Genomic DNA, 26,603 nt, shown 5'->3' with positions numbered 1-26,603 from the left:
GATCTGAATAGATAAAAGAAGAAATGCAAAAGGCCGACAGTATGTGAAAAGAGCCTTAACATCATTAGCCATTAGGGGAATGCTGATAAGATACCAAGATACCACTTTGCACCCACATGGACAATTAAAATGCAAAAGACAGAAAATAACGAGTATAACAAGTGTCAGCAAAGATGTGGAGAAACTGGAACCCTCGTGCAATGCTGACAGCAATGGAAAACGTTGCAGCAGCTTTGGAAAACTAGCTGGCGGTTCCTCAGAAGGCTAAGCAGAAAATTACCATAAGACCCAGCAATTTCACTTCTAGGTATACATGCAAAGCAATGAAAAACACTGTCCACATACAAGTGTGTATATGAATGCTCATAGCAGCATTATTCATAACTGCCAACAAGTGGAAACAACCCAAGGACCCATTAACCAATGACCATTAGGTGAAGTTGGACCATCTACACAACGGAATTGCATTCAGCCTTGGAAAGGGGTGAAGCAGAGATACCTGCTACAATGTAGATCAATCTTGAACATATTACGCTAAGTGAGACAAGCCAGACGCAAAAGGCCACATATTATAGGATTCCATTTATATGAAATAGAATAAGCAAATCTGTAGAGACAGAAAGTAGATGAGTGGTTGCCTAGGGCTGGGGAGGGAGGGTTGACGTTGACAACTAAGGGATGAGGGGCTTCCTTCCGGGGGAAGGAAAATCTTCTCAAAATGATGACGGTGGAAGCCGCACAAGGAAAAACCACAGAGTCATACGCTACAGATGGATGAATTATGTGGTATGTGGATTATAGCTCACTAAAGTTGCTTACAAAGAGTATAAAAGGAAGATGAGAAAAAGGAGGAGGGGGACGAAGAGGGGACTCTCAGGACATACTGTGATTCCTGATACCCAGAGCCACCTCTCAGTCAGGCCATCCCTTGCCCTGCTTGTCCCCACTCCTAGTCTCAAGCCTCAAGCGTGTACCCCAAATCTGTTCTGTTCAGCATGAAAGTAGTCACACATGCACTTTTGTCCGGTCGGACCGCTATTCAACACTCTGGTCTGGTGAAGAGCTCACTTTCAGCTCCTCTCAAGCCAGCGATGAAAGTGAGGGAGAATTTGGGTCGTGAGACTGGCTGCCGAAGAAGCCCAGGCCTGGGACAGCCCACAACTCCAGCCCGGTGAGGGCTGGAGGGCTGTGGCTGTAGCCAGCTGCGCTCGGGTTAAGCCCTCAGCCCCTGGAGGGTCTTCAGGGTGCCGGGTCCCTGAGCAGCTTCAATTCTGTGCTGTTGGAGGCCTGGCCCCCAGGGCCCGGTGTTTCACGGCCATCCTCAAGGCCTGCAGAATGGCATCCTGGCTGTTCCGTACATTGTAGTCACTAAGCTGCAGCAGGCGATCAAAATCTTCCTCCTTGTAGGTCATGTTGAATAGGGAATAGGGTGAGGCGGTCCCAGTGAGATCCACCTGGCCAGCTGGGAGCTCTGTGGGGCTGCGTAGGACACCTGTCCGGAGAGGGGAGGGGTTAGGAGTAGGACCCAGAGGCCTCCAGGGGTGGGCAGAATGAAGCCTTGCAACTGGGCACAGGGGGGCGCTGTTCCTCACTGAAGGGGCTCCTTGCTGTCCTCTGCCCTCTATGTCCTTTGCCCAGAAATATAAATGTGGCTAGTATATAAACACACTATTTTGAGATCTGAAGGGTTTGCTGCTCCCCACACTTCCTCATAGCAGTGCACTTCCACTATAAAGGGAAACTCACAGTATCTCTCTGTATCACCTTCAGGGGCAAGGTGGAAACAGTGGGACAACAAAGTCAGGTCAGTGAAAGATTCAGCCAAGAGTCTGAAAACCAAAGGGATTTTTGCTTTGTAAGAACCAGTCTTTGTTGAGAGAGAAAGAGAATTCCGCAACGTGGGCTGAGCCTGTTAAGGGTAGAGCGGGAAGGTTTGGAATTAGAATGGGAACCAGCAAGCCAGGAATAACGTACAAAGGCAGAAGTTAAGTTTTCCCACCAGAAGGAGTTAAAGGTCTGACCCATTGGCAGGAGGTGAGGATTGGAAGGCCTGTGATGAGGGTTTACATTTCAGGGGCCCCAGAGTGGAGTCCCAGCTTCCTGAGAAAAGACGGCAGGCTGGGCTGGGGTGGGAGGGCAGAAGCCAACTGAAATCTCAGGTAGCTTCAGGGGAATCTGAGAGCAAGGGGCCTGGGGCCTCTCTGTCCTGGCTGTCTAGGGGTCCAACAAGGTGGGGCCTAAGCACAGGTGGAGATGGCTGCAGACGGGGGGACAACACAGACCTCTGGTACAGGGATTCCCACACACCACCACGGACCAGGACTGCTGAGGAGCCCAGGTGTAGCTAGGGAGTGCCTGGGGTCATGACAGAGGACAGCATCACAGTGACTGTGCCAACAGAGAGCCCCTGTGAGGATGCAGCACCCACAACAGAAGTTAGCACACTGCCATGTCCAAAACTGGGTGGGACTAGCCTGAAGACCCCCTCCCTTTGCTGGCTACAGGAGTGCTGGGAAGGACCCAGGCAGTGCCTCTGAGGGTCCAGGCTGCCAGGCTGTTAGGAAGGGAGGGGATGCCTTACCAGGGGCTGAGTGGTCCTTGAAGGAGGCATTGACCAGTGGGAAGTGCAGCAGGACAGGGGTATCAGGGTGAGTGGGGTCCGAGAAGAGGTGGCACTCTGTTGGCTGGTGTTGGTCCTGAGGGTTGGGGTCCACGCGAGGGAATGGCAGGCCCTGGGCCCGGCAGTACAGCTCAGTCTGCTGCAGCGTCTGGTTGGGGAGAGGGGGGCCCAGAGAGAACCAGCTATTTCCTGGTCATCCCAGGTCAGTGCTCTTGAAAATGCTACGATAGCTCTAGCCCAAACTGACTGCTCAGTGTCAAGACAACCTGGTTCTGACCTGCGTGGGGTCTAGTGCCTTGGAGGGAGGCGAAGGATTCCAGTGGTCTTCAATGTTGTTTGGTTAAAATCTTTAGGTGAGGTATAGACCTAGCACCCTTGCTCCCACTTGGGATTCAAATCTGGGTTATTCACGGGGCACCTGGGTGGCTCAGTCGGTTGAGTGTCCGACTTTGGCTCGGGTCATGATCTCACGGCTTGTGAGTTCGAGCCACGTGTCGGGCTCTGTGCTGACAGCTCAGAGCCTGGAGCCTGCTTCGGATTCTGTGTTTCCCTCTCTCTCTGCTCCCCTCCCCCCCCCCCATGCTGTCTCTCTCTCTCTCTCTCTCTCTCAAGAATAAATAAAAACATTAAAAAAAAAAATTTTTTTTAATCTGGGTTATTGAAATCCCAGAGGCTAGAAAGCCTCAGTAGGGGACCCACTTCTGTTCCTAGGTCCCCCCCCCCAAGGGGGGCCTGAGAGGATGGATGTGGACAGGTCAGGGTCTCCTCCCAGTTCTGTCTAGCTGTTCTTCTTGAGGTGGGTGTGGTGAGCTACCTCCCATCTGCCTGTCCTGGGAGCCCAGGGCCCCAGCACCTTCATAGCCTTTCCCAACCAAGGACCCTGGCAGGAGTCTGTGGGTTAGAGCCTGTCACCCTTCCTTCCCCTTGGGGACACAGGAAGTCAGGGCCAGTGGCCCAGTGGCCCTTTGCTTGCCCCTGGAGCATGGCCTGGCTGACGAGAGTATCTGGGGTTCCCATGAGGTATCCTCACCTTAAAGGGTGAGGATAGGGAGTAGTCGAAGGAGAGTATGAGGTCCAGTCTGCGGCCTGGCCGGAACATGGAGGGACAGCTGGTGTTGAGGAAGTAGCCGCCATCTACCAGGCAGAGCTGTGGCTCCTGAGGCGTAAGCTGACCAGGGGTGGAGTCTAGCTCACAGTCTGATGGGGGAGGCAGTGATAGTCAGAGGCAGCCTCTCCAACACAGATCATCTACCTTTCATACTACATTTGCCTCCATGTCCCCTTCTAACTTCTGGAATCACTCCCTGAAAGCACACACCACCCTAGCCCTTCCCAAGACCTTCCACAGGCCAACCCCAGAAGGGAATGCTATGACCCCCCCCTCCCTCCAAGTCCCCCGCCGGCCCTAGCCATGGTCCATTTCCACCTGGGAGCCTAAGCCTGTCACCTGGGGATACACGGCAGGGGCCCTTACCTGCCCAGGTGGAGAAGTCTCTCTGGCTATAGTAGTCCTGGTGCAGCTGGAGGCCCCGAAGGAAGTTGAAGCTATGCTGGTGGAGCGGCCTGCCTGTCAGGAAGCCCTTAAATACCTTGGCCAGCGTTGTTCCGGGTTGCAGCCAGGAAGCCTCCAGCCGTGAGGAGGTCCTCACGGAGGCAGGAGACTCCTCTGGGTTCAGAGAAAGACATTGGTCCAGTGAAAGGCCTGGAAATGCCTGGCCCTGCCTCCCCTCTGACAGTGCCCTCCCCCAAGCACCTGAAGAGGAAGTAGACTCATTTCAGGCTCCTCGCACTGTCCCCCCTTCTCACCCAGGTTCTTAATTTTGTCCTTGACATGCTGCTTCCAGGTGTCATCAGAGCTGATGAGGTCATACCAGGCATCCAGCAAGTTCAGGGACAAAACGTTGCTCCAGATACCTGAAGGTCAAACCCCCACCGAAGTCACCCTCAAGCCTCAGCACCCTGCCTCCCATCACCTGGAGGGTGGGGATGGAAGAGGGGAGTCAGGTGGGCTGCCCCTGCAATGGCTTTTCCCCACAGCCCAACTCCAGTTTCCCCCACCTCCAGGGGCTCTGCCAGACCCGAGTATGGGAATCATGTCTGGGCAATGAGGCCTGGCCCAGGACTGGCTAGAATCTTCCGAGTGACCACCACTCACCTTCCAGAAAGCAGATCCGGGACTCAGGGAGCTTCCTCATCAGCCGCCCCATGAAGAACTCAGAGCCAAAGAGATCAGAAGGCACAAAGGCTCCATACTTCAGGAACCCCACCTCATAGGGTGAAAACTCTACCCACTCTGTAGGAATAGGAGCAAGAGGCAGGAATGAGAGGAGAGTGGGTTGAGGAGAGCCCCAGCTCTGACAGGGGCCAAAGACACTGCCCCCCCACACAGGCCTTAGCCTCCTCTCTGCCTGGCTGACTCCTGGGCTCACCACTCCTCCACCCAGCCCCTTGACCACATCCCCACTACCTCACAACCAGGAGAGTGGGCTCTGCTCCCTGGCTCATTAGCCCATCAGAACCTCCTCCCTTCCAGAAGGCTGAGCACTCTGTGTAGGAATTTCCTGTTTGAATCCTCTGAAGGCCTGCTGGGTGCACAGGAGGTATGCACGTACGTGTGTGTATGAGTGTGTGTGTGTGTGTGTGTGTGTGTGTGTGTGTGTGTGTGTGTGTTGGAGGGTAGTGTGGACAGGACTAAAGACTGTACCCTTGAAGTCCAGGGTCTCCAGATGGTTCTCTTTGACGTTGAGGCTCAAGTAGAGGGGCAGAGGGTTCTGGCCCCGCTCCAGTGCAGCTCTCTGTTCCGACAGCTTCTGATCCATCACCTGGGGTGGGAGGCATGAGGGCTTAAGTGAGGTAGGGAGCATCCTGGAGGCACAGGCTGAGGGCGAGGAGGCAGCTCCCCGCTGGAATTTGGGTGGCATGGGTGGGTGCACCCATCCAGTTTACACTCCCACCCTCATATTCTGACCAGATTCAGGGTCACCATGGAGGACTATGGAGGTTGTGCACTGCATATGTCTCAAAAGAATGCCATTCACAAGGACTACCGTGTCAACAGCAATACCCTACCCCTGCTCCTATGATTCCGTTGGCCCCATCCTTATGGGTTGAAGGGTGGAGTGGATGTGGACCCTGACACATGGACACAAAGGCACACACACACATACATTGCTTTCCAGAAAGGACACAGGAATCCCCTTTCAGTACACATTGTAAGCTCTGTCGGGGGATGGGCTGCCCCTTCTAAATTTTTTTTTCAACGTTTTTTATTTATTTTTGGGACAGAGAGAGACAGAGCATGAACGGGGGAGGGGCAGAGAGAGAGGGAGACACAGAATCGGAAACAGGCTCCAGGCTCCAAGCCATCAGCCCAGAGCCCGACGCGGGGCTCGAACTCACAGACCGCGAGATCGTGACCTGGCTGAAGTCGGATGCTTAACCGACTGCACCACCCAGGCGCCCCTGGGCTGCCCCTTCTAGATTCACATGGATGCAGTTCAAGTTTCAGCCCTTCCAACATGCTTTCCGGTCATCCTTGCCTCTCCCTCTTCACCCCCTTCTTTCCGGCTTTGCACAGTTGAAGTTGTACCCCATTGATTAGTCTTGCCTCTGTTTCCAATTTTCTCTTCAATAAAACTCCAAGTTCTGCCTTGATGGCATGGACTGTGGCTCGCCTTATTGAGGAGCCTCCGCAGAGCCTCACGGAGTTCTAGGAGCACAGAAGGGTCTCCCTCTATCCCGGACCAAGGATGCAAATAGGGTTCATTTCCAGCATCAGCAAGGTTAATGGCGGTGGCTGGCTGGAGCCCCACCTGGGGAACAAGGCTTCCACAGGTCCTGGCTGCTTCTGCCAGACACAGACACACCATCCCTCTCTTAGGCCCTCTGAACTGGAAGGCACCGCACTCAGTAGCCAGACCTAGGGGTTTCCCAAACTGCCCTATCAGCCCTTATGATCTGATTTACTTGGAGAATGTGCTAAATTAAACATACAGATTCCTGGGTTTCCTCCTGAGAATCAGCAAAAACCACTTAGGAATTTGCTTTTTCTTTGGTCTCGCCAGGTGATTCTCATGATCAGCAGATGTACGTCCCAGGATGCTAGCCCTACCTTTCCAGTGAGGAGACCGCCCCCCCAACGCCCGGTGTACCCCATCTTCCCCCTGCAGTCCTCTGTCACTGATGCATCATCTTTTCCCTTAGTTCTGCACTAGTGCCCAATAGGACTTGAGTTCTAGGGAAACCACAGGAAGAATCCCCAAATACAGCTTAAGCCCCTGGCCCTATTTGTCATACGTACAAGTCAGTCCCTCAGGTGTGAAGTGTGTATGTAGTGAAGAGAGGGGGAGCTTGATCAATACCTGCAATTTCCCTTCTCAAAGGGTAATAATTCTCCAATTCTCTTCTTTTTATTTAGGCATCCTGTTTGTCTGCTCTTTTGTCTTGTACGATGAGGGAAAATGTGTCCTTTATTTACTCCAGATGAACCATTTCTGACCTGGGGGAGAGGGTCAGCACACTCCACCATCTCCTGAAATAATACCCAGCCTTCTTCTTCCTTTTTTTTTTTTTTTTTTTTTTTTTTTTTTTTTTTTTTTGAGAGAGAGAGAGGAACAGAGAGACTGGAAGAGAGAGAACAGAGCAAGAGGGGGAGAGAGAATCCCAAGCAGGCTCCACACCCAGCATGGAGCCCCATGCAGGACTCAATCTCACCATTGTAAGATTATGACCTGAGTGGAAATCGAGAGTAGGATGCTTAACTGACAGCCACCCAGGCGCCCCTCTTTTTCCTTTTAATAGCTCACCAGGAAGTGGTGGCAAGCCTCTGGATCTCCAGACCCCCAGTTTCCAAATGAGCATCCCCAACCCTTCAGAGCACCACTCTGATGACTCAGGAGTCTCCCTGAGGTGTGGAAGCTGAGTGCAGTGTTGGCCATGGGTTCATGTGGCCTAGGCACTGCATTGGGGTGGGGGGGGTGGAGGGGGCAGAACTAAAGGCAAAGCCTTTCTGTCTAGAATTGAAGAAAAACACGTAAGACCTTCTTAACTCAGGAAAACATGAGAAAAACTGAGTTTCTTCCTGAGGAATGGTGAGTAGATTCTAAGCAGTTCAGTGCTTGCCAGCAAAAGATAAAAGAAAAATGTGTGAGAGACATAGTTTGAGAAGCACTGATTATAACTGGTGTATTTTCAAGCAGGTTTTTACAAAACCACGACAATATTATAGAAGTGTGTAGACTAATAACGTCGTTCTGTGTAAAGTTCAGGTTATACTATTTCTCTAATAATACTTAATATTAATGAAACTGTGATTTGTTATGGAGTTCTATTTTCTGACATGTAAAATGACTTTTGGAGCCATGGATTGGTATAGCAGGGAGATAATAAATGCTTCTACCCAGAAACTTAAATTTGAAATACATACTACATTTTTCTGATTAAATAATTATTTTAATTTTTTTTCAACGTTTTTTATTTATTTTTGGGACAGAGAGAGACAGAGCATGAACGGGGGAGGGGCAGAGAGAGAGGGAGACACAGAATCGGAAACAGGCTCCAGGCTCCGAGCCATCAGCCCAGAGCCCGACGCGGGGCTCGAACTCACGGACCGCGAGATCGTGACCTGGCTGAAGTCGGACGCTTAACCGACTGCGCCACCCAGGCGCCCCTAAATAATTATTTTAAAAAGCATGCAACGGGGGCGCCTGGGTGGCGCAGTTGGTTAAGTGTCCGGCTTCGGCTCAGGTCATGATCTCATGGTTTGTGAGTTTGAGCCCACGTTGAACTGTCTGCTCTTAGCACAGAGCCCACCTCGGATCCTCTGTCTCCTTCTCCCTCTGCCTCTCTCCTGCTTGCACTCCCTCTCTCTCTCTCAAAAATACATAAACATTAAAAAGTTTTTAAAAAGCATACAATGAATGTTAGCTTTAAGAGATAAAGCATGATAACTAAGAAAAAAAGACTATTTGAAAAGCTTTAATATTGAAATAAAAATTTTAAAACCACACCAGTGCTCATTTTTAAGGACACATTGTTCAACAAGATCATAAGATTTTTTTCCTGTGAACCAAAAAAAAAAAAAAAAAAACAAAAAAACAACCAAAAACCCCAAAACCTTATTAAGTTTGTCTTTTAAAAAAAGACTATAAACCTTGTACATAAAACCATGCACCAAGTCATTACTGGACAATCAAAGGGTAATTAAATAAAAGTGTTCTTTATAGCCTCAGATCAAACTGCATTTTATAGCACATCATAAATAAACTTAAAAGAAGCTTCTCCCAACTCTATAGTAACTATACCTCCACCAGACGGGAAAGCCACTAATAAAACACTGTATCCTCACACCAGAACATGAACTTAAATAATAGACCTAAACAATACACAGGATATATTAATAAAATAAAAATATTTCAAGTAATTACATTGGTTTTATAAATTTAATGCCGTTTCAATAAAAATTCCAAAAATTTTCCCATGAAACTTGACTGGCTGATTGCATTACACGTATAGAAGAGCTAAGGCCCAAAAGGAGCCAAGACAATTCTGAGAAAAACCAAGGTGGCAGGTGGGGGTAGGTCAGCCCTGTCAAATACCGGCATGTACCACAAATGTGGAGTCACTAAGCCAGGGTAGTGTTGGCACAGGGAATCGGCCCCATTCGAATGGAAGAGAGCTCAGGAAGGGTCCCGTGAGTGTGTGAGAGCTGACAAGTGAGACAAGTAGCAATGCAGACTTGTAGAGAAAGAAGAATGAACAAGTGGCATTAGGAAGGTTTGCTATCCATATAGGAAAACAAAAATGGATTCAAGTCCACATAATACTTGAAGACATATTCTGAGTAGATTAAAGTCCTAATTGTGGAGAACAAATCTTTAACACTTTAATCAGGGTATATAGGAAGAGATTTTATAACTTTAGGAGGGAGAAAGATTTCTCTAGCAAGACCCTAATAAAGAACATAATGAGACACTGGAATATATTAAAACTATGCGTCAAAATCTAATAGAACTGATAAAGGATTAATATCCAGAAATGGATAATAATATATTCATATTAATTATTATTTTAATTATTTTTAAATATATTTATTATTTTTATATTTAAATTATATTTAGATATTTTAATTATTATTTATTAATTATTAAATTTATTAAACATTTATTAAATATTAAATTATATATTTAATTTATATATTATATATTTTATATATTCTATTCTATACTTAGATATTATAAATTAAATATTAAATTAAATATTTATTGAATATTAAATATTCTTAATTATTAATATTAATTGCTATTAATTAATAAATATATCGATATCAAGGAAATGGAAAGCTACAACAAAATTTTGTATAACACCCATAAAATGATCAAAAAATTAAAATTTTAAAGAGCACGTAAGAAAAAGAAACCATGATACATTGATGGTAGGGGTGTGAATTAATGAAGCCTTTTTGGAGAACAATTTGGAGAACAATTTGGCAATAGATAGGAAAGCAAACGATACATGTGCCCAATGGCCTGATAAGTCCACTGCTGGGTGTGTATCTTCAAGACTCAGAGAATCTCTAACATTTGTGCCCAAGGGGACTTGTACAAAACCATTTGTACAAGTAACATTATATTTTTCTTAAGGATGTATAATAAAAGGTGTATAATAAGATAAACAATAAAAGTAAAGTATGTTATGTACTTATGTTTTGTATTATACAATACAATAACGTGTGAGACCGAAGATAGGAGTGTGATGGTAAAGCCAAATTCAGGATGGTGGTTTCCTCTGGGGTGGGAGGGAAATGGGACTGGGGAGTGAGCCACAGGGGGCTTCAACTCTTTCTGTAACATTATATTTCTGAGGCTGGTTGGCGAGATTGTGCATATTCATTACGTTATTCTTTCTGCTTTATGCATTTTCTTATCAGGATTTTTATATCTTGATAATCTGAAGATTATCATAATATTTAAATAAGAAATACTGATTTTTATAATGAATATTTTTAAACTAATAAATACAAAACAAGAATGGTTGGTAATTTCCAAATAGCATTGTGCTTGCCAGCAAGAATAACATTTAAAGAAAAATTCAAAGCAAGGCCATTTTTGGCACTCATTCATTTATAAAGAATCTTTCCTGGTCAAACTCCTGATTCCCAAAAATAAGAAAGACAAGAATCCTTTCTCTGCTAACATATTTGATAGTTTACTTTTAATTATGAATGCTGACCTTTTGTGTTTTAGTTGTTCCACATACTTTAAAAGAAACGTTTGCATAATTATATGTGGTAAAACAATAGTGGGAAAAAAATCACTGATTTCAATATCACTTAATGTAAGATTTAACAGTTGACTTACTAAACTTTCCTTAAAGAAGCAATGTAAAGGGGTGCCTGGGTGGCTCAGTCAGTTGAGCGACTGACTTCAGCTCAGGTCATGATCTCATGGTTTGTGAGTTCGAGCCCCGTGTCAGGCTCTGTGCTGACAGCTCAGAGCCTGGAGCCTGCTTTGGATTCTGTGTCTCCCTCTCTCTCTGCCCTCCCCCGCTCATGCTCTGTCTCTCTCTGTCTCAGAAATAAACATTAAAAAAAATTTTTTTTTAAAAAGAAGCAATGTAAAAAAAAATGTATACCCTCAGTTTTGTCTTAATGGTGTTACAATAACAGTAAAGAAATATAATACCTAATACTTAATGCTTACTCTATCCCAAAGCACTACAGAATGCTCACAACAACGCCTTGAGGTGAGAACTGTTCTCACTAAGTCTCCCCTCTCTCTCATCCCCCCTGAACAAATGAGAAAACTGAGGCACAGAGAGGTTAAGTAACTTGCATAAGAACATATAGCTAGTAAGAGGTACTGAGATTAAACCCAGGGAATCTGGCTCCAGAGTCTGTGCGTTTAACACTGCCATGAAGATATAGAAGAAGAATACATTCTATATTGCAGTATTGATAAAATAAAAATTGCTCAAGCAATCTCTCTGACCCCCAAACATAATATGAGACTTTCGTCTCACTGCCGAACTGACTTTGGCATTGACTGGTCCCTACACTCTTGAGAGATCCATACATTTCTATTTTGTGGCAATGAACTGAAGAATAGCCTGATTCAAAAAGGCAGCATCCCAAAGTAGGGCAGACACTGAGACACTGTGGTTCCTACTTCCTCTAACCACAGATCCCCATCTCCCTCAACCTGTGGGAAATGCACACACGACTAACTGCAAGGTTGCCCTGGTCCCGCAGGTGCACACATGCCCTGCCTGGCAAGCAGGTGCCCTACCTGGCCATGCAGCATGGACTCCAGCACGAGAGCCCACAGGTCCACAAAGGTCTTGGGGTGGCCCTGCTTAGCCCGCAGCTCCAGCTCCCGGCAGTAGCTTGCTAGGCGCTCTGGGGAGAAGGCCTCCAGTTTGCTCTTGGCCAGGTGCTCTCTAGCACATTTGATGGGTCCTTTGAGGTCCCCCTGTGACCACTCCGGGTCCCCGTAGAGGTGGGCCATTGTCCTGGGAGAATAAAGGGACAATATGGAGGGAGACGGAGGCCCAGCTTGGGTCACTGCAACACCTCCCTCCCACTTCTCCCAACGTGGCACTCCTGCAGCTAAGGCCCTGCCCATCTAGAGAATGTGTCTCAGGGCTTTCTCTCAGATCAGCGCTGTCCAATATAATGTGAGTCACATAAGTAATCTGAAATTTCCTAGTAAGTACATTTTGAAAAAGAGAAGGCTAGTAAAAATTAATTTTAATAATATATTTTAATTCAATATATCTAAAATTTGTAATTTCAACATGTAATCAACATAAAAAATTGACATAAATTTATATTTTTCAAACTAAGTCTTCAAAATCCTTGTGTATTTTATAATGCATCTCAGTTTGGACTTGCCATATTTCACGTGGTTGCTATCCATAGGTGACTAGCAGCTACCACATTGTATGGAACAGATCTAGACCCTACACCCATCTTCATGGGCCTGTCCTCAAGCCCTTTAAGATGCTGCATGTCAACAGCCGTCACCTAAACTCCTCAGAGTTTACTCTTCTTTTACTCCTTAAAGTCACGTTTCAGTAAGACTCAAAGGAGTGAATCTCTAACAGTGAAAAGCCCCACCTCATCATAGGCAGAGTCAGATACAGGGAGGCAGTGGTGTCTTCAGGCAAGATAGTATCTCTCCATCTAAATTTCTTCATCTATGCATTAGGGGCAGTAAGAGAAACTACCCTAGGGAGTGTTATAAGGATTTAATGAGGTAACAACAATTAAAGAGAAGAGAGCTACCAATTTGGAGTTCCTGGTACTTATCATATATGTTAAGTGTTTTACTTGGGCTGTCCCATTACAGTCCTATGAAGTATGTACTACTATTACCCCCATTTTGGAGATGAGTCAACTGAGAATCAGAGGAAATAAGTTGCCCAGGAAGTGGTGTTGCAGAGACTCAAACCCAGCTCCTTCTGAATCAGCTGCCTTACACCTCTTCGGTAGCATGGAATGATGTCCTACAAGGCCTCTCCCATGGCAGGACCTCTGTAACATCTACTTCCTCCCTTTTGAGAAAGTCACTTTTGGCACCCGTCAGACTGGACTGCTCACACCCATGTGGCTTCCTCACAGAGAAGGTTCCCCTGGTGTCTATTCCACTCCCCTCTGGGACCTGATCATCTATGTCTTCCAGTCCCCAGGGCCCTCACCATGTAGAGCCTGAGATGCCACTGAAGTAGGTCACACAGTCCAGGAGGCCCAGCTTCTGTAGGGCCAACAGGTGGCCGTAGAGAGACGTCATGGCCCGGGCACCTCCTCCTGTGGCCATTATGCCCACAACAGGGACCTGGACCACACACAAAAATAGGCTGGCTTAGCAAGGACTCAGGATGAAACTACTTCCTGGCTCCAGGGAAGGGACCTCATGGCCAGGGCCTGATTGGAGTCGGGATTAGAGCTAGTACCCAGCCCCTCCCCCAGGAAGTGACAGATCTCAGCCCCGGACAGATCCCCAAAGAGAGTGAGAACCCCAGAGCTTACCCCCTTCACCACCACCCCCTACCCCGCTCCATGTCCACTCCCATGTCTGCTGACTAGAGTGTCTAGGGAGGGCATAGGAATCAGGTACTTCCTTAAGGTCATTCCAAGGTATTGCACCCCCAAACCTCATCCTCCTGTAGGTCTCTGTCCAGCTGCAAGACCTGCTTGAGAGCCTTGGCCACCACCTGCTTCCTCCTGCTCAGGAAAGCTTTCTCCTCTGCACACAGATCAAAGCCCAGGTGCATAGCCAGCTCCTTAGGGCTGGGCAGTAGAGGATCCAAGAGTTAGGGGACACCACATAGCTCAGCCACTGGTTGGTCAAGCCCCCAACAGATGCCAAATAACCTCCCTTCTCCCATCCCCAAAGGCCAGCCTTTGCACAGCTCTCCCCTGCCCCATGATCATCCCTCACTGTCTCCCACAGATATGAATGTCCCTTACCAGCCCTCAGTCTTGAGCTGCAGCCTCACTTCTGGGGCCTGAAATCAAAGCAAGAGACTGAACTAGGATGTCCCAGACCCTGGAGGGAAAGTGGGTAGACCCTGGGGGCCTGGGCTCCCCATCTTTATTCTCACTGGCACTTCCCATCCAGTTGAAGCCACTTACGTTCGTAGCAGGAACGTTAATGGTCACCTCCTTTCCCATGGCCAAGGACCTTAGAGGCACAGTGAGGTGCTCAGCTGACTTGTCTGAAGTCCAGGCATTCCTTTCCAACCTCTGGAGGGAAATATTCATTCATTCAGCCAATCCTTACTGAGTATCTAGAGAGTGATCCCGACACAGTCCCTCTCTGATAATATGAAAATAATCACAATATTTATAATTATTATAATTATGGTAATTAAAATTACTAATTATAAAAATTCCTGCTAATATTTATGGTTCTAACTGAATTATGGTATGAATTTATAATGAATTAGGTAATGAACAGATGTTAGTAAGTGTTGTAAAGGAAAAAAGCAGTGTGATATGATACAATAACCAAAGGTGGGGTGTGTGGGGTCTATTTAAGATGGGGAGTCAAGGAAGGCCTCTCTGAAGAGGTGCTATTTGAGCTGAGATCTAAAAGGAGAAAGAGGAAGTAGAGGATCAGGCAGCCTTGAAAGGAGTCAGAGGTAGAAGAGAGAAAGCACTTGGCATGTTAGAAAAGCAAGAAGAGACAAGTATGGCTAGAGCATCATAAAGAGGGGGAGTGTGGACCAAGATGAGGCAACAGAGGTGGGCAAGGGCCAGGCCTTGTGGGCACAGATACAGGATTTTAGTCTAAAAGCATCATTGCAGGAGCCATTGAAAAGTTCAGACAGTCTGACAAGGCATAACAGCCCCCATGCCCACTTGAGACTCCTGGTGATTTCCCTGTCTTGCCAAGGGCTTAGTGTCTAACTGGGGGAGGCTGGCAAGGCCACAGGAGCCTGGTGTTGGCCTGAGAGGGGCCCACAACAGCTCGAGCTGGCCCAAGGCTGGGAGAGCTCCAAAGCAAAGACCTACCTTCAGATGCCCACTCAGTTCTGCCTCTTGGGCTGCCATGTAGTGGAAGCGGAAGGATGCTGTGCCTAGTGCAGAGGTCTGTGTGTCTTCATATGAGCCCTTCAGCACCAACTCCAGCTCATCCTGATCTAGGGAGAAAATGGGCAGATTAGCACAAGTGGAACAAGAGCCAGGAATCTCGGCAGGGACCCAGAGAAATCGGCAGTGCTGCTTGAACTTGGCCAAGGCCTGGGAGCCCGGGCCGGTAGACAGGATTCTGGAAAGAGCCCTCCCCAGTCTTCTGGGCCCCACGACCCCCATGGGACTCCTACCTCCTGCTACATAGCCTCCTCCAGGTCAGGGGACCCTCCTGCCCAGAGGAGACTTGTTGCCCTTGTCCAGTGCAGGCAAGAAGAAAGAGGCAAGCTCTGCTCGGCTGCTCACCTCCCACTCTGTACAGGTTTCCAGTCACCCCATCTAGCAGAGACCAGACCTGGTTCTGAGCCACCCTCAGGCAGAAGCCAGACCTGATTCTGAGCAGGCCTCACCTGTGACCGTGGCTGTGCTCCCAATGCTGACCAGATGGACATCCAGGCATGACAGCTCTCGGGCCTGGGGCAGACCACATCATGGGCAGGGGGCTCTGGAGGGAAAGCTGAGGTCTCCTTGGCTTTGCTCTCAGAACCCCTCTGTCCCAAATCCACCACACGCAGGATGGGAAGTGAGGGCCAGAGTGGGACTGGAGGCAGAACCCCTGACTCGAGACACCTCTAATCTGCTGCAACTGCCAAGTCAGGTGTTCTGGAGCAGCCAGGAGAGTCCAATCTCCACCCTGCACACCCCACCCCCCAGCTTTCCTAGATTTGCCAAACATCGGGGATCCTTGAAGGCCACCCAAGCCTCAGACACCGTTCTTTCTTCTCTGTGTTTCTCTGGACTCAATCTGGAGAGTGTGTTCTGCCATAACTGCCCCCAAACAGTAGCGTGCAAACCACTGGTCTATGATTGGAGAAGCCTTTACAATGTTAACAATGAAGGTACCTCCAGCCTGTCCTCCTGTTGACCTGCTGGCCAAATGAGCCTGTAATGCCTTTCATTCTCTGTAATGCCTGTCAGCTGACACCCACAGTCCACCCGGCTCTTGTTACCGATGCTCTCCTGTAGACCTGCTGACTTTATCAACCCACCACTGGTCTCCATCACTCAGATAAAAAGCAGCTGCCTAGGTATGATGATTTTAACGTGCATTTGTAAAAGTGATACTAGCCCATCAAACAGGCACTTGCACAACCCCGAGGGTAAATGCTTTCTTCAGTTCGGGACTCTATGTGCCTTACCTCACCTTAGGCCCAGCCCTGCTCGCAGGTCATGGCTGTGTTGCTCACCTGTGAGCTTTGAGTAGAAAGTGCATTGGTTACCACTGCAGCTTTGTGAGCTTGCTCTGTTTTAGAAGAGCTGACCAGGACTGTCCAGTGTCTCAAGGAGGAGCTGACTGACCCCCTGACGCTATCCCAGAGCCCCCATATTGGAAGCAACCACACTGGAAACTCCCTCTGAGCCTCTGCTACTTCAGCACTAACACCCCAGCCCGGCCTGGCCTTCATGACTCGCTCACCACCTTCCAAGGCTGAGAACTTAAGTCCATCACAGGTGACAACACTGTCAGGAACACCTAAAATTCCCCCCACACTCCCTCAGCCATCCAGCCTTGGGCTACAACCTCCTCTCAGCAGAGCCTCAAACTCTCTCTCTCCATATTCCCTGAAGGCCCTGGCCCCTCCAAGCCCAGCCCCTGATCACAGCCCCGGTAACCACCTAGCTGGGAGGCCAGGGGTGGTAGTACCACAAGCCTCTGTCCCTGCCTGTCCCTTCTGCACCTCTTACCTCAGTTTCAGCTCTGGGGCCCCTCCCTCAGATGCCCTTACAAGCCTGAGGAGAGTGATTACCACAAGGACGTTGTTGGTGATGAGGTTTTCTGGGCGTTCTGACCTGGAAAAATCAAGACATCGGGAGCTCAGCCTGGCAAAGGTGAATACTCCCTGCACTGGGCTGTCCCCTCACAGGCCAGCCTCCAGCCTCCCTGGGGCCTCCCCAGGGAGATGCTGAGGGACCCTAAGCCCTAGGTACCATTCATGAGGGAGGTGCTTCTGAAAAGTGCAAGGTGAGGAAAGAGAGGGACAGTGGGGCCAAGGAAGCAGTGACTTTCCTCTAAGACCCCTCACCCAGACTGGCAGGGGTGGGGACTGAGGGATGGAGAATCTGGGTCAAAGACATTTCCCTAAATAAATCCTGGGTCCTGAGACACTCCCCAGACTGTGTGATTGTTACTCACGTTTTTTCCATCAGGAACTCCACGTCCAGCTCCTCCTGTCCCTGAAATCAAAGATAAACAAGTCATCAACATTTACACATATCTTTGGAGTTGACACAGTTCTTTGACAATGCACTGTCTCATCTCGAGCAGTGTCTCAAGGATGCACAGTATAACAATTCTTCCCACTTTACAGATGAGGAAATTGAGGCTTAGGGAAAGATGGTCTACCTGCCCAAGTTACCTACAGCTGATAAGTCTGCAGAGAGCAGTTCTCTCTTCTTGGCAGGGCTGAAGAGAGGGATGAGCACAAGCCTAAAGAGGCTTAAGGACACCCAGGGCCCATCTCCTGTTCCTCTTGTGGGGAACCTGACCCCAGAACCTTGCCTTCCCACTCCTTACCTGCTGGAGAAAGAGCAGAGGCCTTCATAAAGCAGGCCTTGGGTACCACAGGAGATCAGAGGCAGTGAGCAGGAGTGATGGATCCCACAACTGCCCCAAGAGTTAGTTACCCTGAGCTGTGTTTTGATGGACATTAGGAAGTTGTTCACCACTGAAACCTTCCTCCCAAAGATGACTAAAATCCCTCCACGGAGTGATTCAGTCTGTAACAGTCTAGTTAAGCCTTTTCCTTTCCTATTAATGTGTCAATCTCTGGGTGGGGTCGCCATCTTTCCAGAACGAATTCAACCCAGCAGCATCCCAATAGATAGGCAAAACTGTAACTTCCTCCGCCTGGAGCTGAGAGAGGTGGGGCCCAAGGGGATCCCCCACCCACCTGGGGACGCAGGGAGAAGGTCTTCTGGAGCAGCTGGCCAGGGAGGACTTCTGAGACATCATAGAGAATCTTGAAGCAGGCATCATCCTCCGTGACTGGGTCCTCATCATAGACGTTTAGCTCCAGAATATTCTAGGGACCCGAGAACAGCAACTTGACACATTATTTACTCATTACTGTACTTCACACCTGTTGAAACTTTACTTGATGTCCAGGGTCAGGAAAGATTATTATGCCTCCCTACTTTGTACTTCTAAATAAAAAGGATAGTAAAACTTCAAAGCAGTAAAAGGAAATCCAGCAAAGTTCCTAATCTCCCCCACCCTTTGTTTTTTATAAAAAATAAAATCCTTTCAGTGTTTCCTCGCCTCCAACCTCCCCCCACCCCCGCCGCCCCCGCCGCCACCCCAGCTTGCTGGTCCCCCAGGGCACCATATGTACCAGGAGCTTCCATGCATTTATCTCATTTAACCTCACAACAACCCCCATCAGGAAGGGATTCTTCCTGTCTCCCTTCCACACATGGCCTTAGAGAGGACCAGCAACTTGCCAGAGGTCAGACTCACAGCCAGCTGCTGGGTCACACATTCTCTCCCACACAGCCGTATCCAGGCTGGGAACAAGGACACCTCCCCAGTGTCTCCGACTGAGCCCTGGAGGGAAATGTGTTCCAAAAGAAGGATATAGCCTGTCCTTAGGAGGGTGGCCCTGGCCTTTACCTTGACCCGACTCTGGATCAGGAAACTGAAGGTCTCATTCCATACAGGATGACTAGAGTTGGTGATTGTTTTGGTTTTAAACTTTGTCCCAGGTGCAGTGGGCAGCTGTAGGGTCACGTAGGGGTCTGCCTCACTCACTGCCAACATCAAGAGAACAGTGTCAGAGAGAATTCCTTACACTCCTCTCCAGGGGACTCACTAAGTTCCTGCCACAACCAGCCCAGCCCCCAGGTTCTCGCCTGGGCCTTTCCCATAGGGTCTGGTCATCTCTGCACCCCTGGAGCCCAGGAAACCATTACTCACACAGGTCAGCCCAGCCCAGGTTCCTGGCCTCCAGGACCTTCACAGTAAGCCGCCAGCAAGCAGAGGCCTCCACCTGGAGAGAAATAACAGACTATTCAGTCCTTCCCGCCCAAACTCGAGCCCACCAGTCTGTGCTGAGGTTTCTCCTAAGATGCTTCATGATGCTGCATGGCATTCTGGGGCCAAATAGCCTGTGCCCACCACTGTCCTCGGGGCTGTGGTTCCAGGCTGTAGCAGTCAAGGCATGGCAGGCCACCCAGGGGGTGGAATTTGTGGGATCCCCTCCCCTTCAGGGACAGGATTGCACAGTACGGTGGTGAAAGCAGGGAGATGAGGGCCAAGGAATGGCCACCACACTGGACATGTCAGTTTGGGGTTGCCCCCCACCCAGGGCCCCCAGAGAGGGCAGCCCTTTGGTGAAGCATGTGAGTCTGCCGTTCAGCACCCCTCAACCCTCTGGACAGGACATGGGACTCGACACCAGGGAGGCTGGGCCCTGGGAAGCCCAGTCATCTGTGACAGCCATGGGCACTCACCCTCTCTTGAGTGTGAAATAGGAAACTCCAAGAGCATCAGGCCATTACCGTGAGCAAGAGGCCATTGTGAACTAAGGCACTGGGGAGGCCACATTAGCCCACAGACAAAAAGCCCAGTGAGGAGGAAGAAGGAACTGAGTGGGCACAAGCGCACAGGGGCAAAAGGAGCAGAGGTGGTGAAGGACAAGCAGTAGGCAAGTAGGATGCACCAAGTCCTGCTGGGACAGGGCACCCGGGGGCTATCCTCACATCCCTACTGCTGAGGGCCTTGCCACTGCCTAGATCCCGGGTGCCTAGGGTTTCTGTTCTTCTTGAGGCCTGGCTATGGAGCTGCTACTGGGCACCCTGCGCAAGGTTCTTAACAGCAAGTCCCTGCGGGCTGAGGTAGAGGTGACACTGTGCTTGCATGATAGACATTCGGCCTCATGTGGTGGGGAGATAGTGCTGCGATGACACCAAGGAGCTTTCTTGCTTTGTGCCCTCCCACCATCAGTCCCTTCTGTGCCCGTGATCCAGAAGTCTCCTCCCAGGGCCCATCTCAGCTCTGCACAGATGCTGCCTGCTGGGGGCTGCCTCAGTGTCCACAGACCAGCTCTCTATTCCCACAGAGAAACTTAAAGGACAATGGGCCACAGCAGGGTCGCTCAGGACCAGTGCCCTGTGGGTCCCCACATCACTGTCCTGCGCCTTCATGCTGAGTATCTTTGTCATTCCTGTCAGCTTTCTGGCAGAGCATACGTGATACCCAACCCCCCCCCCCACCAACCCCGAACCCCCTATAAGGCCTACTTGTTTCTCCCTTCTTGGGGCTTAACTCCAGTGACACTAGCAACACTTTGACACTACATGTCTTAAGCCAGAGCTTATAAATGGTAGATATGTTATGGCTTTTTAGACACCTGGTTCCATGTCCTCCCTGCACCCAGATTCTATCACTGCCTGGACAGAGGAAGTGCTGGCTGGGGTCCTGGGGCCCAGGAGGGAGCTGTGCTTCCATGCCCCACTCCAGGACAGGGCAAGGACAGAGGCAGCCCCTGCTCCCCCTCATTCTCGAGGCCACAGCCTGTGGGCTGCTCTAGAGCCACATGGGGCTTCTAAGCGTCCCCAGTTGCTCCTTTCCAGCCAGTCACCGTGCCCAATTTGAGCATTGTTGCCCATTTCTCTCTCTGGTCACCAAAAGCCTCTCAATCGCAGAAAGCCCACTGTTCCCTGGCGGGATATTTTTCCAGGGTGAAACCCTATTTCTTGTCACACCTAAAACAATCAATGTTGCAGAGCACCAGAGGATGGGCTGTGACAGTAATTACAGTGACTAGTTACTACTGAGGGAGGTGGAGTGGGGTGGTCAAGGCAGGCTCCCAGCCACGATAGCTGGGTCTAAACCCTGGTCCTCTGCTTACTTGCTGTGTGACCCTGGACAAGTCACTAAACCTCCCAGTGCCTCCAATTCCTCACATGTAGTGGAATTAGTAGAGGCTAAATGTGTTAACACCTGTAGAATGCTTAGCAAAAAAGTAAAGTTTCCAGATAATTGCTCTTATTACTGTTTATTGAGTGCTTGTCATATTTCTAGGTGCTGTACTAAGCATGTTATGTAATTCCAACTTGATGTATCCTCCTGACAACCTCCTAAGATAGTACAAGATAGTATTCTGCTTTCCTCCCATTTTACAGATGAGAAAACTGAGGCTCAGAAAGGTCAACTCGCCGTAGGTCACAGAGTTAGTAGGTGACATAGTCAGGATTCAAACCCAGATCTTTAAGGCCAGAGCTCATATCTCCTGTGCTGTTCTAGCTTCCCAGGACTTTGCTTCTTTGTAAAAGCATGCAAATTTCCCCCACTGCCCTGTGGATATATAGACAGCAGAATTTCATAGATTTGTTTTAGACCAATATGAATATTGAACTAACTAATAGGATTCTCCTGAGGGCACTGCGGCTTCCCCTTCCCTTCTGAAATGTCCTCCCATCTGAAATCATCCCATCAATCCTTAATTGATGACTGACCCTGGATGCTTATGGAGAGCTTCTCCAGCAAGGACACCCAGCCCAGCTTCCCGGAAGATCCTGGGAGGACCTCCCTGCTGAGAGTGTCAGCCACTGTTTCTCCCAGGGCCTCCTCCAGCCTCCTCCCTATGGAGAGACTCAGTGCTGACCCCGGCTCAAGACAGGAGATATGACCCAAGGAAGTTTAAGGGGGCTAGAGTCCCCGTATAGGGGTCTGGAGTATGTGTGACCATGGGGTCTTCATCAGGAGGAGAAAAATGAGCAGGCTGCCTTTCCCCCTGTTGGCACCCAGGGACCTGTGTGGTAGAGGAGGTTGGAGAGAGGGAGGTTGGAAACTTCAGGAACAGCCTCAGGCCCCGTGTCTCCTGAGTCATGCTGAGCTGATGCTCCCAGATCTCACAGCAGGCACGTTCCAGAGCAAGTCCTGGATGCTTCGCCTGTCCTGCCAGCTCAGCTCCTGCTGCCAGGGTAGGCTCCAGTTCCCTCTTCCAGCAGGAAAGACGCTGGGTGAGGCCACTACTGAGGCTGCCCCAGGAGCCGACTTGAAGGCTGAGGGTTAAGGGTCTGGTCTTGGGGACTCAGTCAGTCCCAACAACATCAGCTGCAGGAAAGGTGTTTTCCAGGCATGTGGGCCAACTCAAGCTCCCAGAGCCACTGCACCTTGAGCTTCAGTTTTGCCCCTGGGCTGGGCCTAGAGCAGGCAGAGGGTAGCAGGAAAAGATGCCCGGCCTTCCCCAGGGAGACGAGGATGAAGACAGATACTTCAGAAACTTCCACAGCTGGAGGCTGTAGGCTCAGGGGCTCAGCTCCTGACGGGAGGAGGAGATTGAGCCCGGGCTGTCCAAACCCTCCACCACCAGCTCCGGCAGCCTTGGGTTCTTCCCAGCCCCCCATCAAGGCGTTTTCACTAATATCCACCTTGGAGGGGGTGGTCTTCTAGACCTCAGGTTGACACGGGCTGGGGCAGTAGGTGTCATCCTTCAATGGAGGGGTGTCTCTCTATCCTTCCCCAGATTGCCTGGTCCCTGGCATGAGTCAGGCAAGTCTTCTGCAGAAACACCAGTCTGGAACTGCTGGACTGGATCTGACTCAGGCCTGGGTCTCAGGGTCAAGGTTCCAGAGACCTGGCAATGTCTGAAGAATGAGGCAGATGCCTCAGGACAGTGTGCTTAGCACACTTAGCCCCTGTCATGGCCACTGCCTGGGGCACCAGGGGAGACCTGAGGAGCCAGTCCCTCTGGCCTTGGTCCACAGCAGAGGAAGACAAATCTGGGCTAAGGGGAAGCACATGGAAGGAGTGGGGCTAGTCGTTTATTGACCTCTTTGGCCTGGTTGCAGCCTCATCTCTTGGGCCCGGGAAGTAACTGGCAGCGGGTGGGGAGTTGGCCTGGCAGGCCTCCTGAGACACACAGGGTGGTCCCTTGGCCCCAACCATTTCCAAGAAGTTCACTACCTGCAGTGGTGAACTATGGGCCTGGTGGGGTATCCTTTGGTGACACGTAGCCACTGTGTTCTCTGATGCAGCCTGTGAGCTTTTGTGGGAAGGAGGGTAAGAGCCTCTAAGGGGGCTACTGGCTGATCACTCACAGTGGAGAGGGAAGGCTCTGGTCTCCCAGGCCTTCTACTTTTATGAGAGCTGATCATCTATCCACCCCACCCACTCCCCATCCCCAAACACAGAATCCCTTACCTTCTACTTCCCACCCTTGGCCTCTGCCTAGGCTGAGACCCCAGCTCTGGGACCCAGGCCTTTGCCAGAGGTCAGAATTACCTCCGTGTTAGCTATGTCAGCCTTCTCAGAATGCACCCTGGCCCCAGGCCCTGCCCTGAGCGATGCCCAAGGGCTTGGCAACACTGTTACCTGGTGAGGATGGCCAGGTGGTCCCCTAGTTGTCAGTCTTTCCATAGTGACACTCCCAGGCTCCAGCTCCTCCCAAGATGCCAGCTCCCTTGCTGGCTGGCAGCAACTTTTCCAAGGGAATGGGACTGTGAATCTGCCAGGCTCCGAGGAGCCATGATCCTATAAACAGGTTGGGGCTCCACCTCCCCAAGTCACTCCTTTAGCCTAGCACCTTCTCCTCTTCCCCAAGAGGCTGGGCCAACCAGCATCTCCAGAAACCTCTGGCAGGGCTCCAGGGCCCGCAGGTGGAGCACCCCTTTCAGACATGGAGCATCAGAATTGCAGATGCAGCAAGGAGGGGAGACAAGTCCTAGGAGCAGTGGCAGGAAGCTGGTTCCCCTGAGGCTGAAGGTCTGGGCCAGGGTAGGGACAGAACTGTGGCAACTGCAGCCCAGCCCCAGCCTGAGCCAGATGAGCCTCTCAGGGAGGAGGGCCGAGCATACGAGAGGAGGGCTGAGCATATGAGAGGAGACAAGAGGCCAGACCTCCTCGGCAGCTCTCTGCCGCCAGGATCCTGGGGATGCTGGGGTGGCCAGCCCTGTGCAGAACCTAAAGAGCTCTGGACTCTGGTTGTAAGCCCCTCACCCTCAACTGTACCCTCACTCCTTTCCTTTGGCTAATCCTAGGAATTTAGAGGATTTCCATTAGACTCAAATGGCAAACCTACCACATAAAGGTAACAGAGACAAAGCAGGAAACTCTTAGACTATGGATACCACAGAAGAAGACTTTGTGAAGTCACCTGTTTAAACTTTTCAGTGTACACAGTGGCACGAAGTGTTCTCCTAAAAGGACGTGAATTCGGTGTTTTCACTGTCAGTTCACTATGTCATTTAACAATATGGTTTGTTTTTCAAGGCAAGTGAAACTGAATTAATGTTAACTTAGCACAAATGGATCTAAAAGGTATTATTACAGAATTGGCAAAAAAAAAAAAAAAGAAAAAGAAAATTAATAAGTCTCAAAAAAGTGAAAAATAATTGAATGGGAAATATTTCTAATTTGTATGAGCCAGCTATAAAATCTAATGGAAAAGTCAATGTAAAACATAGACAGCTATGAATGAAGAACAACTTATTCCAAAGTGAGTCATACATGAAGCAATGCACCAAGACCCACAGTTGGTGAGTGGCAGAGCCCAGGATTATGCTCTCTGGACTAGAAGTCTGTGTCCCCTTCCCTAGGCTGGGCATAGCCTAGCCTGGAGCCCACCGACCCTCCATGACCAGGGCCAGTCTCAGAGCCATCCCTGAAAAACACATCTCGCTGAGTGAATAAACATCTCCCTGAACTGATGTGGGCCTCATCTAGAACCACCAGATTGGCAGGGGGAGCTACAGAGGCAGAGCTGAAGCGTCACCTACCATGAGGTAACCCCCAGTGCCAGCCCCAACCACCAGTTTGCTCTCTTTATTTATGATTTTTGTTTCTGCTTTCATTTGTTCATTCATTCTGTTTGTTAGATTCCACATATAAGTGAAATCACATGGTATCGGTCTTTCTCCGTCTTGACTTATTTTGCTTAGCATAATACCTTCTAGGTCCATCTCTGTTTTTCCAAATGATAAGTGATAAGATTTCATTCTTTTTTCTTGCTGGATAATATTCATATGTATATTCATGTGTATATATACCACATATATTCATATGTATATTCATACACACACACACACCCCACATTTTCTTTACCTATTTGTCTGTTGATGGACACTTAGGTTGATTTCATATCTTGGCTATTGTAAATGATGCTGTAAAAAACATAAGTAGGCATGTATCTTTTTTAATTAGTATTTTCATTTTCTTCAGTTAAATACCCTAAAGTGGAATTACTAGATTGTATGGTAACTCTATTTTTAATTTTTTGGGGAACCTCTGTACTGTTTTCTATAGTGGCTGCACCAATGTGCGTTCCAACCAACAGTGCACAAGGGTTCCTTTTTCTCCATATCCTCTCCCACACTTGCTGTTTTCTGTGTTCTTAATATTAGCCATTCTGAAAGGTCTGAGGTGATATCTCATTGTGGTTTTGATTTGCATTTCCCTGATGATGAGTGGTGTTGAGCATATTTTCATGTGTCTGTTGGCCTTGTGAATGTCTTTTTTGGAGAAATGCCTATTCAGGTCTTCTGCCCTTTTTCTAATTGTTTGTGTTTTTGGTGTTGAGTTGCATGTGTTCTTTATATATTTTGGATATTAGCCCCTTATCACATATGCCATTTGCAAATATCTTCTCTTATTCAGTTTTTTTGATGGTCTCCTTCACTGTGAAAAAGGTTTTTAGTTCAATGTAGTCCCAATAGTTTAGCTTTGCTTTTATTGCCCTTGCCTGAGGAGACAGACACCAAAAAATATTGCTAAGACTGATATCCAAGAGTTTTCTGCCTGTGTTTTCTTTGAGGAGTTATATGGTTTCAGGTCTCACATTCAGATTTTTAATCCATTCTGCGTTTCTTTTTATGTGTGGTATAAGAAAGTGGTCCAGATTCATTCTTTTGCATGTAGCTATCCAGTTTTCACAGAACTTATAGCATGTCTTAGTTCAGACTAGCTACCTTTGAAGTGTAATAGAGTGGCCACACACCTTGTTGGAGCAGGTCTATAGAGGGGCCACAGAGTTCAGAGTGGACAAGAGAAAATGAATTATGTGCCAAGATTTAACATTTTACTTAGTTCCTTTTCAAAGTGGGAAGAGGGAGGGACCAAGAACCAGGAAGCAAATTTGTTGGCACAAGTCCTGCTGATCCCCACACCAGACGTCCCTGCAAAGGCTGTGATTAAGGAGCAGGGACAGGGAGAGGTGGACCAAGAGGAACAAAGGTCAGGGTGAGAGGACAGGAGACAGGCAGAGGACACTTGGGGCCAGTCAGTCTGAAGCAGGGCCAGCAGGCACAGCAGGATTTGGCTAAGGCCACAGGGTGCTCACCCAGGCCAGTAGG

The 26,603-nt window shown here is 49.1% G+C and overlaps 1 protein-coding gene across 1 annotated transcript; it reads right to left on the bottom strand.

Annotated features, from left to right (window-relative positions):
- Window positions 1–569: 569 nt before the first annotated feature.
- Window positions 570–23,767, bottom strand: PLA2G4D (phospholipase A2 group IVD). Its single transcript, XM_011283072.4, has 20 exons — window positions 23,629–23,767; window positions 19,225–19,297; window positions 18,922–19,058; window positions 18,203–18,334; window positions 17,446–17,486; window positions 17,060–17,102; window positions 15,662–15,725; window positions 15,135–15,262; window positions 14,253–14,363; window positions 14,088–14,125; window positions 13,772–13,907; window positions 13,316–13,452; window positions 11,905–12,127; window positions 5,325–5,442; window positions 4,776–4,913; window positions 4,427–4,534; window positions 4,095–4,286; window positions 3,651–3,817; window positions 2,582–2,768; window positions 570–1,492 (listed from the first exon to the last, which is right to left on the bottom strand). Exons 1-20 carry the CDS (start codon window positions 23,671–23,673, stop codon window positions 1,266–1,268), a joined length of 2,445 nt encoding a protein of 814 aa, XP_011281374.2. The 5' UTR covers window positions 23,674–23,767; the 3' UTR covers window positions 570–1,265.
- Between the last annotated feature and the right edge of the window lie 2,836 nt (window positions 23,768–26,603).

The sequence above is a fragment of the Felis catus genome, chromosome B3 (genome assembly GCF_018350175.1).
Source record: "Felis catus isolate Fca126 chromosome B3, F.catus_Fca126_mat1.0, whole genome shotgun sequence".
NCBI classification, from domain to species: domain Eukaryota; kingdom Metazoa; phylum Chordata; class Mammalia; order Carnivora; family Felidae; genus Felis; species Felis catus.
The sequence above is the reverse complement of the archived record's forward strand: the minus strand, read 5'-3'. Positions and strand labels throughout refer to the sequence as shown.

What these genes read in the sequence shown, in the direction of transcription:
- PLA2G4D (XM_011283072.4), bottom strand. Translation starts at nt 23,673, where the DNA reads ATGGAAAGACTGACAACTAGGGGACCACCTGGCCATCCTCACCAG. An exon ending in CAGCTCAAGACTGAGGGCTG is followed by an intron (nt 13,908 to 14,087) that starts GTAAGGGACATT and finishes TCTACTGCCCAG; the next exon opens with CCCTAAGGAGCTGGCTATGC. An exon ending in GAGACCTACAGGAGGATGAG is followed by an intron (nt 13,453 to 13,771) that starts GTTTGGGGGTGC and finishes TGTGTGGTCCAG; the next exon opens with GTCCCTGTTGTGGGCATAAT.